The sequence below is a fragment of the Leuresthes tenuis genome, unplaced genomic scaffold, assembly GCF_036924035.1.
Source record: "Leuresthes tenuis unplaced genomic scaffold, fLeuTen1.0.hap1 SCAF_22, whole genome shotgun sequence".
Classification (NCBI taxonomy): domain Eukaryota; kingdom Metazoa; phylum Chordata; class Actinopteri; order Atheriniformes; family Atherinopsidae; genus Leuresthes; species Leuresthes tenuis.
In genome coordinates, this window is record NW_027325376.1 from 8,391,593 (window position 1) to 8,405,102 (window position 13,510).

The following is a 13,510-nucleotide window of genomic DNA, read 5'->3' on the forward strand; positions in this document are numbered from 1 at the left end:
CATTTGAGAGCAGTGAAGAAAAATGCCAAATTCAGGCACCGGTTCACAACTCAGGCCATACTTTAATTCTCCTGGAGATCACTTTTTCCTCATAAAATATCTGTGCTGCCGCAACACGGCATGACTTCATCTACTTTCTCTGCGTGTTTTCCTTGAGAAAGTTATTTACCAAATTCAGTTTTTAATGATAAACTTCTGGATAAACAGTATGTGTTTTAGTAATAATTCTCGGGTTCAAAATACTTTGTAGAATAAAAACATGTCCATATCAATGCTCTGGGACGATTTTCAGGAATAATCAACATCGCATTATAAAAGCTCATTACTTTTTGTCATGCTGAGGGAATTTGTACTTTTTTTTCTTTTTCTTTTTTAAATCGATCATAATTGGAAAATGGTGTTAAATGGTTAAAACTGGCCAAAACAAACACAAAAAACAGCCAAATCTTCAGCAAAACCACTCTCAGTATGTAGATTGAGCTCACACCAATAGCCATCTCCTTCTATATGACTTATTACTTTGAGATTTTGAGAGAGAATATTACTTAATATTGACACCAAAGATTCAATGGTTGAATGAACTCCAAATTAATTGTGAATATAGGAAAGAAGACCAAAATGTTCTAAGTTCTGGTCCACCTCTTCAAATTTACAACCATGGTAGAATGTGAAAATACCATCTTAGAAGTTTAAGCTCAACTATCCTGCTACAAAACCAAAGCTCCATCTGAAATGATGTGCAATATACTATAGACATACTTTATGTTTCTGAGGGCTGCAGCAGAGTGCTTTCAACTGAGAAAAGTGTTATTGTTCTAATTATTGAACAGAGATGCCAAAAATGAGCAATCTCAGGCAGAGAGCTACTTTAGACTGTGGCATCAAATTACCCATTTCCTACCAAATGGCTTCATTTGCTTAGGTTCCATTCATTGCAGTGTCACAGATCATTTAAGTATGAGATTGCAATTGGTCAATTCAACTGGTTTTAAATCTTTATAGGGTAACTCCATTGACTGTTTCTGAGACGAGAAGAAGTGCTGTGATCAGCCCAACAGGGTGTTAATTATTTCATCAAAGGCATGCTTAAAATGCTAATCACCTAAATGTTTAAGACATGAATGGTACAAAGTTTTTGATGACAGAAGGGGCTTTTTTTAACCTTCAACATCAGAGCGTAAGCATATTTCATGTGTGGTCTTTTCTTTTCTTTTTTTTTCTTTTAAATCTGCATAGGAGAAAATCTCAGAATTAACACCTGGAAATGTTCAGCCTTCAAAATATGCTGTATTCAGAGGCAAATTTGGAATTCAAAGTCACAACAGTTTAAAAGTCATCTTGCTATCCATGAATCACAGCTGCTGTCTCCATTATGTGGTGGTGGTGGGTGGTGGGTAGTGATGGGAGGGGGTGGGAGGGGGGCATCAAACACAATATCAATTCTACTCTACACCTTCTATTGAGAAGCGTTGCATCTTACCAGTGCCATTCTACAATAACACATCCATCATAATAACGGTAGCTAAAATGTAGAGGGAAAAAAAAATTGTGAGGTGAAAAACAGAGACGTCAAAGATAAACATGGCAAGATAAAAAAGACAGGTTATGAATGCTAATCAAAAGCAGAAAAGCAGGCAAGAAGAAAGTGATGCACGATGAATGAGATGAACCATTCATATTAAAGCAAGGCAGAGTGATGAAATCTGAACAGAAGACTTGACATCAGATCATAAAGAGGAACCAAGTAGCTGAGAAATGAAACCAAAGGAGACACACCTGTGAAATAAGCTAAATTGACTTAATTTGCCAGTGTTATCAAGATCATCAAACCACCTCAACTTGATAAGTGATCTGTAAGAGAGGCTCAAATAAAAACTAAAGTATTAATCACGTCTTTGACAAGACAAAGCACAATGTCTTCTAAAAGCACAGCAATCCAGTGCCTTTTATCACAATCAATGATGCATACTTGCTTTACTTCCTTTTCTCTCTGTCATGATAAACCAGTCACCTGTTGTTTGCTATGACAGAATTTGTGCAGCTGAGCAGTAGCCAATGACACCAGAGCAACTTTTCTGTTGTGCAGTTGTGTGTTTGGTAAGGTCTAAAAAAAAAAAAACTAAAAAAAAAACATTTGAGATGAATGAGGGCTGACAAAAGCGGTGTGCATTCAACCTCTTTTACAATGACCATGTGAAACATCGCAAACTCTTTTGAAGTCAGTAAGACATGGAGTCAGAAGGTCAGCCGTTCTGTACATTTAGGTGGTGCAATGTTATAAATCACATGACACTACTAACCCCAGCGGTCAATATTTTTTCTGCAGAATAAACTACATCAGTGTATCTTTCTATACTTCGATACTATATGTCGACCAAAGGGATTTATTGTACATCAAAATTGGAATGAGTAAGTTTTTTTAAAAGCAGTATTTACAAAACAGCTGTTAGAGTATAGTAGATATCAAATATGGCCAGACTGAGCAGGCTTTTTTCACACTGTTCATATATACCAAGCTATCAATCAATCACATGCGGTCTGTGTGGGTTCAAGATGTCTGCCTGCATTTCATCCAGTGTTTAAGCCACAGTAAACATGTTATTCATAATAAATGCCTGGAATGAGCAGTATGCATTTATTTGCACTTACTGTGTGTCTTGATGTGAACATACTGTACACTTGCATTTGTTTGAGAGTCTACTGTTTGAGCATTTTCCTCTTTCAAGAAGAGAAAATAATGCTAGAACAGTCACAGCAGTTTTCACATGACGAGCAAGCAAGAGGGCCTTGAGCTGCAAGACCTCAAGGCTGCAAAGTTCATGAGTTCTCTGCTTGAACTTTGCAGGGTAAAACACATAAACACTGCGGTAGACAGTAATTGGCTATCACTGTGTGGCCACTGCAGAGTCAAGTCTGGATTCGATTAACATTGCAGTAAATAATAGCAACTTCAATAAAGCTTTAATAAAGGTTTGCAGGATTAACATATCAGGAAATACATCAACTTTAGAACTGGGATTAAACTACAGCAGCAGCTGAATTTTACCAATAGGAAGCCATGGTGGTTAACTGTCGGAGCTTAGCACTAAAACCTCACAGCCAGAAGCTTCTGGGTTCAAACCACTGGTAGACTGAGTCCTTTCAGTGTGTGTTTGTCTATTCCCCCTCCTGTTGCTCTGGTTTCACCCCATAGTCTAATGCGTGTTATATGTTTCATTATAGGTGTGAATGACAGCTTCCATGGTTGTCTTGACTCTTTGTGCCAGGGCTGAAACTTTTCTAAATGAAAGGATGGCAGCAAATCCAAATTGAGCCTCAACATTGCATAAAGCAACAATTCTTAGTTTCAACATTTGAAATGTTTTTAAAATTTTTTTATAACAGTTTTCGATTCCAAATACTGTCTAAACTAAATTTATAAACTGGCTTGTAACCTACCCTTGTCTTTCATGTCATATTAAAGTAACTGCAGTATCAGGACAGGTCACACTTTGCATAAAAAGGAAATGAGCCCACATGATGCTGTGAAGTTGTGCTAAAAAAAAAAACAACAACAAAAAAAAACAAAAAAACTGCCACATTTCCTTTTGAAATGCTGCATCAAGCTGGCTGAAGATCTGTTTTCAATGCCTGTACCACTTAGCAGAGCAGAACAGGCCAGACAGGTGCCACTATGCTGAGACATACCCAATGATTTGATGCCACAAAAACAACCCAGCCACAACACTGTAGACTAATGTGTCCAAAGTGGCTTAAAATGTGAGGCAGACGGAGAAAAACAGAGCAGAGGCCCTTATCCATCACCACACACAGACAGCAAAACAACTTTTTACTGTTTGCAGAAAAAGCCGGCCCTGACACCAGCCGGCTGGAGCTTACGTCAAGGAGAAGAAAATGCTGTCACTCTACTGAGCAAAGTCTCCCTCCAAACAACCTTTGAAACTTGTACAAGTGTCATTTAAATGGTTTATGAAACACAAATAACGCACAGGTGATGGCACTCTATGTTCCCACATGGAGCATGAGAGCATATCATGTGCAGTAAAATGGAACGCCTTTTGAGTTACACTGGTACATATTTTCTGGTAACAGCCCCTCACATGGCCTTGTGAGTGGAAGAGGTCACTTGTAGGGATAAATCAGCAGAGAGTTTACGCCAAACAGTGCAGTTCCCATGTCTTTCAGTTCATATTTTTGGTTTTTACAGTCCTCTAAATTTGCAGTTTGGGTTCACCCTCACTGATGTTGTTTTGAGCTTCGTCTCGACACACTTTGCCTCATCACATGTATGTATGTTTGTAGGAAATCATTGACTTCTTACAGATACTTTTTTTTACCCCTCACTGTGGACGTTACTAGTTGCTACTATTACCACAGTAACGATAATAAACGTCATTTCAGTTATAAAAACATCCTAGGCTCATTCAGATTTCCTGGGATGTTTTTTTCCCTCAGTACAACAACACCAAAACATGGACCCAGCACAATAAGTTATTGTACTGCAATAGACGTAAAGTCTTCCATTGCCTGAAGACAACATTGCCTCGAGCAACGATGTAACAAGTCTGATTAACATATAACATAAATGGTGTTTGTTTTCTCTCCTCATGTGTCATTGCTGTGTGTGGGCTGTGTAACTAATTAATAATTACAACACACTGTGCATTGTTGGCTTTTTTTAACCCCAGAGGGAAAAGTGAAATAAGTGAATAAATTTAATTCCTTTTCAAAAGCGTATTTTTGGTATGACAGCAAGAATGCACTGCTAAGTTATGGAGGTACTTGACTTGTCAAACGATCATGGATCAAAAATATGAAATTAATATGTATATATTGGAATAACTGGTTCTAAAAGACACACATAATGTATATTTGGCTGTGTTGCATTTGCATAATACAGATCTTTCTGCACTCACAGCTGTCTATGTGCTTGTTCGTTGTGTCGGCTGTACCTTAGAGCAAACAGGTCTCCTGAATTACTTACTTACTTCAACAACATTGACATTAACTTCTTCAGTGTCTTAAAAGTACTACAAAGTATCTCAAGTTTTATTTGCTAATCTGTAAAGACACCAAGGGAAGTTTGCATCCCACAGTTGCTGCCGCTGAGGCTTTATATTATCAGAACACAGCCAATACCTGGCTGTGTTCTGATAATATAAAGCCATGACACACACGCACAAAAATTAATATTCATCAGCAGTATGTCAACACCAAGATAACACCAGGTCGGGTCTGTCAGATTGTCTTCTGGCCTTTTTCCTTTGCAGACAAGAGTGTTTTTCAGATAGTGGCAAAGGCAACAACAGAATACCTGTTCAATTTTAACCTGGAGCAATACAACCGTTCAAAAGATTGGAGGTGCTTACCTTGCAGGCTCAAGCTTTTGTAGCCTTAGGCTGGGTGTTCGCAACCTTAAGTGCTTTTAATTATGTTACAAAATATCAAAAAGGGGGAGGCAAGAGAAAGTGCACTGCTTGCAAACAGGGGCTTGAATGCAGAGTACCAACCTAAAGTTAATCTTTTACCAGGGGTTCATTAAACCTGAAGAAAAAAAGAAATGTCAGCTGACACCAAGTCTTAGTTCCAGACACCCCGATTCAGCTGTCAGAGTGTGATTGGTGGAAGTGAGTCCATCACGCTCGCAGTGAAGGATTCTTTCAACCTGCAACAAAGCCTCACAAACAGTGCTATTTCTAGACCACTTTAATGGATATCTGGGTGATTTCAATGCTCTTACTTGATGTTGTCCAGGCAACCGGAGTCTGGTTTCAGAATGGCTGTGTGATGGAACATCTTGTAGAGAGCGATGCCCAGGAAGATCACGTTGAGCTATGAGAGACAGACAGACAGAGTGACAGGAATGAGGATTCTCTATTTCCTGTTACAGCATCATTCATTTATTTTAAATCTGGGCACTTTGTTGCACAAAGCCGGAACACAGCAGCCAGACTTGAGTTCCCTCTTTGCCAAACAGAGCACAAAATCCTATGAAACCCTTATGGTGGTAAAACAGACTGTACAGGGACCGCTGAGACAAGACAGCTGCATACTTGTACATGGGAGTCTTTCCATCCGACTTATCCACACTTGTCTCATCATATTCGCACTTAGAGTAAAACCACAGGGGTTTACTGCCACTGTGGCTGCTTTCGTCTTACAGATGGAAAATAAATGTTTGCCAAAGGCTGAATTTTTTGATGACAGACGATATTTCAGCATTCACAACTTTAGACCTCCAGCTTTGTTATAATCGACGGCCAATAAAAGGTTGAGATAAAATGTCAACGCTTTTAAATGTAGTGCTCTGTAAATTTCTCATTGAAAAACAGACGAGAGAAAATAACAAAACCACAGAAGTTGAGTCTAGCACATCTCAGAGAGACTTTTGCTTCCATCTTTGCCAAAGACTCTGTAATTAGCTAGAAAAATAAATAAGCGGTGTAATATTTGGCTGCTGGATTTCAAAAGGGGAAAAAGATGGAAAAAAATTAAATTAGATAGACCCACTCTAGTGTATCTCATTAATTTTCTTTCACTCTGTGAGCCGGTGATCACAAAAATAGAAAATGAGTCAATTCCGGTCACAGCATGGGGGTCGGTTCTGAGGGACTACTCAAAAATCGCAGCAATTAGTCTGATGTAACATACTTTGCTCCGGTACACAGGTGACATTCAGCTAATATGAGGAGAGATTTAAATAAAAAAATAATAACGAATGCAACACTGGCCAACCGTCATCAAACTTGCCAGGAATTGGATTAAACCCAAGATGTAGCAGAGGAAGTCTTTTTTGTTAATCCAAGAAAAAAGAAGCTGCATTGTGAGTGATTACTGAAAACTTCAGCGTGACACAGAACTATGAATGTGGCAACCAGATTGAGACATGTTGGAGTAACAAATATTAATAAGGAGTCGTATTTGCAACAACCAATTTGTCAGGTTTTTTTTTTGTTTTTGATGTCGGGTATTTTTTAAGTTTTTGTGTTGATGCGCAAGAATGATTATAGTGACAAGCGAGCATCTTTAGATGCAGTCTCTACAGTTTGGCTTTGATGTAAATATTCAGATGAACACTCGTCTCACACCAGATTTAAAGGAGCTGGATAAATACGTTCTCTCTTAATATCAACCCATGGCTGTCCTAGTTCTTGGGAGGCACAACACAAGTGTGTTCGTAATAAAGCATACAGCATGTGTACTCGCACCCAGAGCTGACTTTGTGCCTGCGAGAAGAAGAAGGAAAAAGGTAGTGGAGTACGAATTGGAAGGGGAACAAAATCAATCATAACCGCAGTGTGGATTACTCTAACACTGCATACTGAGCAGAGTTCACTCTCTCTTTCTTTCTTTCCCTACTCCTCTGTCTTTAACTCCCCAACACTATGCCCCACCACCCAAAACTGTCTCAGCAGTTGACTGCAGCGGGGTGACAAACTGCGATATATTCTCTACACCCCTCATTCGTTTTTCTGGACGGCTCCGTGCCTCGCGGTGGCATATATGCTCACCAGGGCAGAGAGAAGAGGGAGACAGGAGCTAGAAAAAAGGATCTCTGTGGACCATTTAAGCGACGACCCGCAGGCTAAGTAGGGTTAATGAGCAGAAGGGGAGGGGGTGAGAGAGAGGGGGGACGCTTACCATAATTATCAAGGTTGCCGGTCCTATGAAACTCCAAATGAAGTACGTGTCCAGGCGAAGCCAGCAACTGCAATGAAAGAAAGAGTGAGAGGTGAAGGGGATGTGAGTTAAAGGACAGGATGGAGAATATGAGTCTAGAAAGTGAGGGGAAGTGAGAAAAAGATTTGAGGTTATGGCTTTATACTCTTGCTTCGAGGATATAGATCAAGCAGGAGGCTGGAGTGACACAGAGGAATAGGCACTTCAAAACACAGTGGCTCTAAGTGGCTTAAAGAATCATGACCATTGGTGAGAATTTGGAGGAGGGGGGGCTCTCAGCTTCAGTGACTGCCATCAGGATGACCTTTCATGACCAAAACAGGTGTAAGGTGCAAAGTAAAAGGAAGAAATTGGAAAAGCGTAAAGGAGGAATTGAACAAAAATCATCTCTCTTCTAATTCAATTTTTTCGGGTTAAGATATCAAATTACCATCCATAGATGATCATTTATGGATGATGCAATTCTTCTGAAATTGAATTGCAACTGCAACGCTCCAAAGAAATTGGATTGACCTTGACCCTGGCAGACATGGCTACACATTGTCGGCCCTCACTGACTTACATGTCTTACATGTTCGTGTTAACTGTGATTACTTTGTAGGACTGCCATAATTACCTCAATAATGATAAAAAGTGCCCTGCTGATCTTACACTTCGTATCAAAACAATACAGAATGCCAATTTCCCTCAAAACTAAATACTGTCTAGAAGAAAAGGGGCCAGTGGAAGGTGACAGTGCTCTTTTGAAATGGCAAAAGAAAGAAATCTGATTCATGACCTGTGGTTGAATTATTAATCTTTTAATCTCCGCTACTGCAGGAGATAGACGCCTCCATTTTTGGCCGATGGAAAATTACACTTCATACTGCAGCGTTGTCATTCAGTCTGACAGAGAGTGAAAACGAAAGTGGCAGAGAATTAGCTGTAATTCAAAAGCATTTTAAGGCCAAATTGAGTTGTTTGGGACACTTCAAAGGGATTTAGAAAGTGACTGCGCAAAAAATATCCATGTTGATCTCTGTGAACTATAGTGTGAAACTACCGTAACCATGACAAAAAAATGTACACAGAGCCAGCACAATGGCAAAACAAAGAACAATTAAATGACAAATTTTATTCTTCTTCCAACAAAACAGAGCCTCTCAAGTATTCACATAAATGGCAACTTAAATCCTGTGAAAAGCTTTGCTGGCAGTTTTTCTTTTTTTTGAGCGCAGATTATGTCTTTATTTGTCACCTAACAACTCTATACAGTATCAAACAATACTCAGAGAAGATAAAATACTATATAACAAGTGACATGACAAAGAATGACTGTTCCTTTGCCATTACTGGGACTTGATACGTCTCCTCCTTGCTGTTATCAATGGATGAGTAGGCAACATAGAAAAAAAAAAAACATATGGACACAAAAAGCAGTGAGCATACGCAAACAAAAGCCGAAAAACATGCACCGAGCTCTGGCAGCTCATCAAAGCACACGCCAAGTGCACACGCCAAGAACGTTACTGTGATAAATTATGCTCAAGGTTCTGTTGTTCGCTTTTGCCTTCTTCCTCCTCAGATCATAGTGAGATTGAAAGAGTTGGTAGGTGGCAGGAGCTGTGGGCTGTCATTTTCTTTCTGCCTCCTCTTACCTCTTTTTCTCCACTCTTGTCTTGCTTGTGTCTGGCTTTTGGAACATGCACAACTAGTTTTCATCTCCCCTCCTGTTGTGCAACTTTTTTTTGCACTGCTCTTACGGATACCGAGCAAGACAAAAATAAGAAAAAGAAAACAAGTGCCGGTCTGAACATAAGCCACACTCGGGCCTGCAAGTGCAAGTATTTTGTGACTCAGCCTGATGTAGAGAAGCGCATTTTGCATTATAGAGTGACAATTAAGACCTGTGCATCTTGTGTGGTAACATTTGTGTGAAGTTCATGACCACCACTGCTATCAGGCAATGGCTTGATGAGCAGATTATTTTGTAGTATTTTGTTGCATCATATTTAGCTTTTGACATGTCATCATTTTGAGAAATGAATGCACCAACATTCGTTTCCATCAGAGTTTGATTAATATTTCTCTAGGACCCTGTATTGATTATGGGAGACATAGACGGCTTCATAAAGCAGAGCATTCTAAAAACTCTCAGTGGGGTCAAGATCTACACCCCGTGGTGGCCAATTCATGTGTGAATGACTGATCTTTTTGCTGAACCGAAACCTGACCTACTGAAGACCTACATCATAATGCCGCCCTCACAGGCGGGTGGCTCTTCTTAACCTGACAAACTCATCACTGGAATAAATATGAATTCATTGCTCCGAATCCAATCTTTATGCTTCCTAGCAACTTGAATGTTTCCTTTTTTTTTGGTTCCAATTGGCCTTACTCTTAAGTGACTTTATTCAGCTACACAGCTGATAACAAACTTTCAAGATTTGCATCCAAACACCTTTCCTCCTTGAACATAATGGCTGACTGCTGGCCTTCCAGGTTTTCATAATACATTGAACCGTTAACCCAATTTTAGTAGTTTCAGCAGTCTCCTTGGTTGTTTTGTTTGCTTGGTACAGACCAACAATTTGACCCTTCTGAAAAAGAATAACAGCTTTTCCCATAACCACCGGATGTGCTCTCTGATGACAGTTGAAAGAATGGAAAGCTAGTCATTGCTCAGTTAGGATTGAACAACTTGTTACCAACATAATATTCAGCTACACCCCCCCCTCTCAGTCACATGAAGCATCACCCTGCTGCCCCTTTGAAATATTCAACAGCCAGGTAATATCAAAGAGAACTAACCTGTATGTGTTATAGGAGATGAACTGGATTCAGTATGTTTGTTAGACCTTTAGGATGAGTTTGTGAGAGGAGCTGAGTGTGTGGTAGCTGGCATATACAAAAAGAAAAACCCCTTCCACACACACTTTTACTCTACATGCTCAGTGGAACACACTACTAAACAGACTACTGTATCAGCAACCAGATTACTGAAGTTACCAGGAAGTTCTACCTCCCTTGATGTATTACTTTCATTAAAGTGGAGAAGAAACACATCTTCGTTTTTCTGACCACTGGCAGCCTCACGGGACTAGAGGAGGGTTAATGCCTTGCCAAAGGACACATTTGGAGCAATCCCTGGAGCATTTCAATGGGAAGCCAACTCGTTGATCTCAAACTCAAACAAGGAACTTCAGCAGCTATGTCACCATCATGCCACTGCCTTTTATTCATGTGCAGTTATTAAAAGTTGCTCCTTATTATATATCCTAATAAATCTGCTGCAGCTATGCCACTTCAGCTTGTTGGATACTTCAGCTCAAAGTGACCCCACCCACGGTACCACTGCTATGGCATCAAAAATCAATTTGCGGCAGGATGAGGCACCCCCCCCTCACCCAAGTCACCACCACCTTTTGCTATTCACCACGTGTCACGCTTTATCCCTTTGCTCATCCCTCAATGGCAGTGTATAATTGTTCCTCCGGTGGCAGGCTTTAATTATTCACATGATGCCAAGGCTCAGGCGGTGGCAGCTATCGCCTCATCCATCACCAAGAACTATTGCACCGCCAATCTACAAATGCACTGTCTAGTTGTGTGGCATTTTATGTGTGTGTGGCATGCATGATAAACATCTCAGTAGCAAACTGCTGATGCTGGTCTTCATTATTTTCAGATGGGTTAGAGATTAACAGAGAGGAATGGAGAGTTATCATCTGCTTGGTATCACACTGCTTTATAGAATGCAGTATATTTCACAGAAAAGCGTTGTGAAATCATATCTTATGGAGCTTCTGACGGAAACACAAAAAAATCTACTTTGTCACTCAGTGTCTTTTTGTTAATTTCCTCTCACTTTATTGATATCTTTCAATCTCCATCTTTCTGATTATACTCACAACCTCCTCCCTTAAACATCTCCATTCCTGGTCTGTAATTTGTGCATCGTAAAATGCTGAAGATAATAGCCTGACATGAATCCAGCAATGCCATCTACTGAAATTAGCATTTTTTTCCTGTCTAAACAATGTTCAGTCCAGCAGTGGGGAAATGTATGAGTAGCTATTCTGCTTCATTAAAAGCTGATGGTAATAGCTATTGGAGCATCATCCATGAGATTATTAAAGTCATTGAAACCAACACAAACAGTTCTCAAGTTTTTAATAGGCTCTCTATGGCTGTGAATATACAGAGAATCCCTTCTCTAAAAAGAGTAGATTTTGCTTTTCTTTTTTAAAAGAAGGTGTTCACAAAAACAATACAGAAAGAGTAAAAATATCTCAAGACTTGATGTCTGGATTGTTTTATGAGCACTGGAAATTATGACAACATTGTGATATTATCTTCCTGTGGAGTTCTAGCTTGTAAACAACCATTGATTTCCATGCTTATAGTTTATAAAACACTATTTTTAATTTTAAAAAATGCAGTATTACACCTATTTATAATGATTAGTTTAAAGAAGGAAAAGATATTGTGTAGTTTTTAATTAATCCCAATAACGTGTTTCTTCTTGTGTAGAGTATCGCTCTATGCTTGAAAGCTGACTATGTATAGTAATGCATTGGTTTGAATTCTTCCAAAACATTCTTCCTTAAATGTCTCAAAATGGAGGCATCTCCACATGTACTCACACTCGATCTGTGCCATAACTGCGGTAGTCCACAGCAGCGGAGACAGCCACAATTAGTGCGGGAACGCCGTAGCCCACCAGGTAGAAGTAGCGTCGGCGTGAGTGCTCGCTCTCGAACACCTCCACCAGCATGATGTAGAGCTGTACGCCCTCGAGGAACATCCATGTGAACGCTGCCAGGAAGAAGAAGTGCAGCAGGGCGGCAAAGACAGCACAGGCAATCTGGGAAAGTGTTGTGGTCGAGAGAAAGAGAGATATAAAAGGGGAGAATAAAAGAAGGGAGATGTCAGCATTACTACTGAAGACAAATTTCAATCACTCGGCCTTAAATCCTTTATTTCTCGAAAGATTAAATGGCATACTAAAGGGCATAATATGACTAGCAAAGTCAGTCATTTGAGTGACTATAGCAAGCAGCATTTTCTCACCTCACCATGTTTGTGTCTCTAACAATTAGCATTGCTAAGCTTTGTTTGGATGAAGTGATTGGATGTTTGCCTGTAATGACTGGCAGAGGAATGCTGCAGCTACTGAGCCCATGTGGTCTTGTTTGCTGTACTTGGCATGGATCAGAGAGAGATATCAAGAAGTGAAGTCAACAGTCCAAGAGCCTTTTAGAACTACAGCATGGCCAGGTGCGAGCACATAGTGTGGTTAAACCCTTTCTGAACTGATAAAAGAAATATACAGGTGAGACATGAATCCAGCAGACTGACATTCACATGGGTGTACGTGCACAATTCTTATATGGACTGATCCAATTATTGGCACAGTTGAACATAACTAGCGTATTTTGTCACTGAAATGGATTCAATTAAATAACTAAAAGGTTGAGTGGACATTAATTGCAGTCCAGAAGAACGATCTTACAGCTGGGCTGTGAATGCTACCCATAAAATGTTATGGAAGGGAAAGGTGCAGGCCTAAAGCATGATCTTTAACTTCACAGCAAGTCACCTTTGTGGCTCAACTATGGACTGTGCGTTTTACTTCTGATAGTTGTGATATTCAAAGATGTTTTGACAGCATTGCCTAAAAAGGGGGTTTCATTAAACTTTATCTGTGAAGTTTACGTTTTTATAATTACTCCACAGCTGTGTAGGTTAATAAGCACTGAAAATGAATATTTCTAATTAATATGAGGGCTATTAGCTCTAAAGTGCATTCCTGTGTTTGACCCAGGAGTGCAAAGCAAACTACAAAGTC

General features: G+C 39.7%; 1 protein-coding gene across 2 annotated transcripts in view; it reads right to left on the reverse strand.

The window, feature by feature from the left end:
* Positions 1 to 13,510, reverse strand: part of LOC140281739 (adhesion G protein-coupled receptor L3-like) — a 210,075-nt gene that overhangs the window by 15,658 nt on the left and 180,907 nt on the right. For both annotated transcript variants that reach the window (XM_072376228.1, XM_072376227.1), the window contains 3 exons: positions 12,306 to 12,526; positions 7,642 to 7,708; positions 5,741 to 5,832 (listed from right to left, as the gene is read on the reverse strand). In XM_072376228.1, the coding sequence (XP_072232329.1) occupies positions 5,741 to 5,832; positions 7,642 to 7,708; positions 12,306 to 12,526 (380 nt within the window). The remainder of the gene's footprint in view (positions 1 to 5,740; positions 5,833 to 7,641; positions 7,709 to 12,305; positions 12,527 to 13,510) is intronic.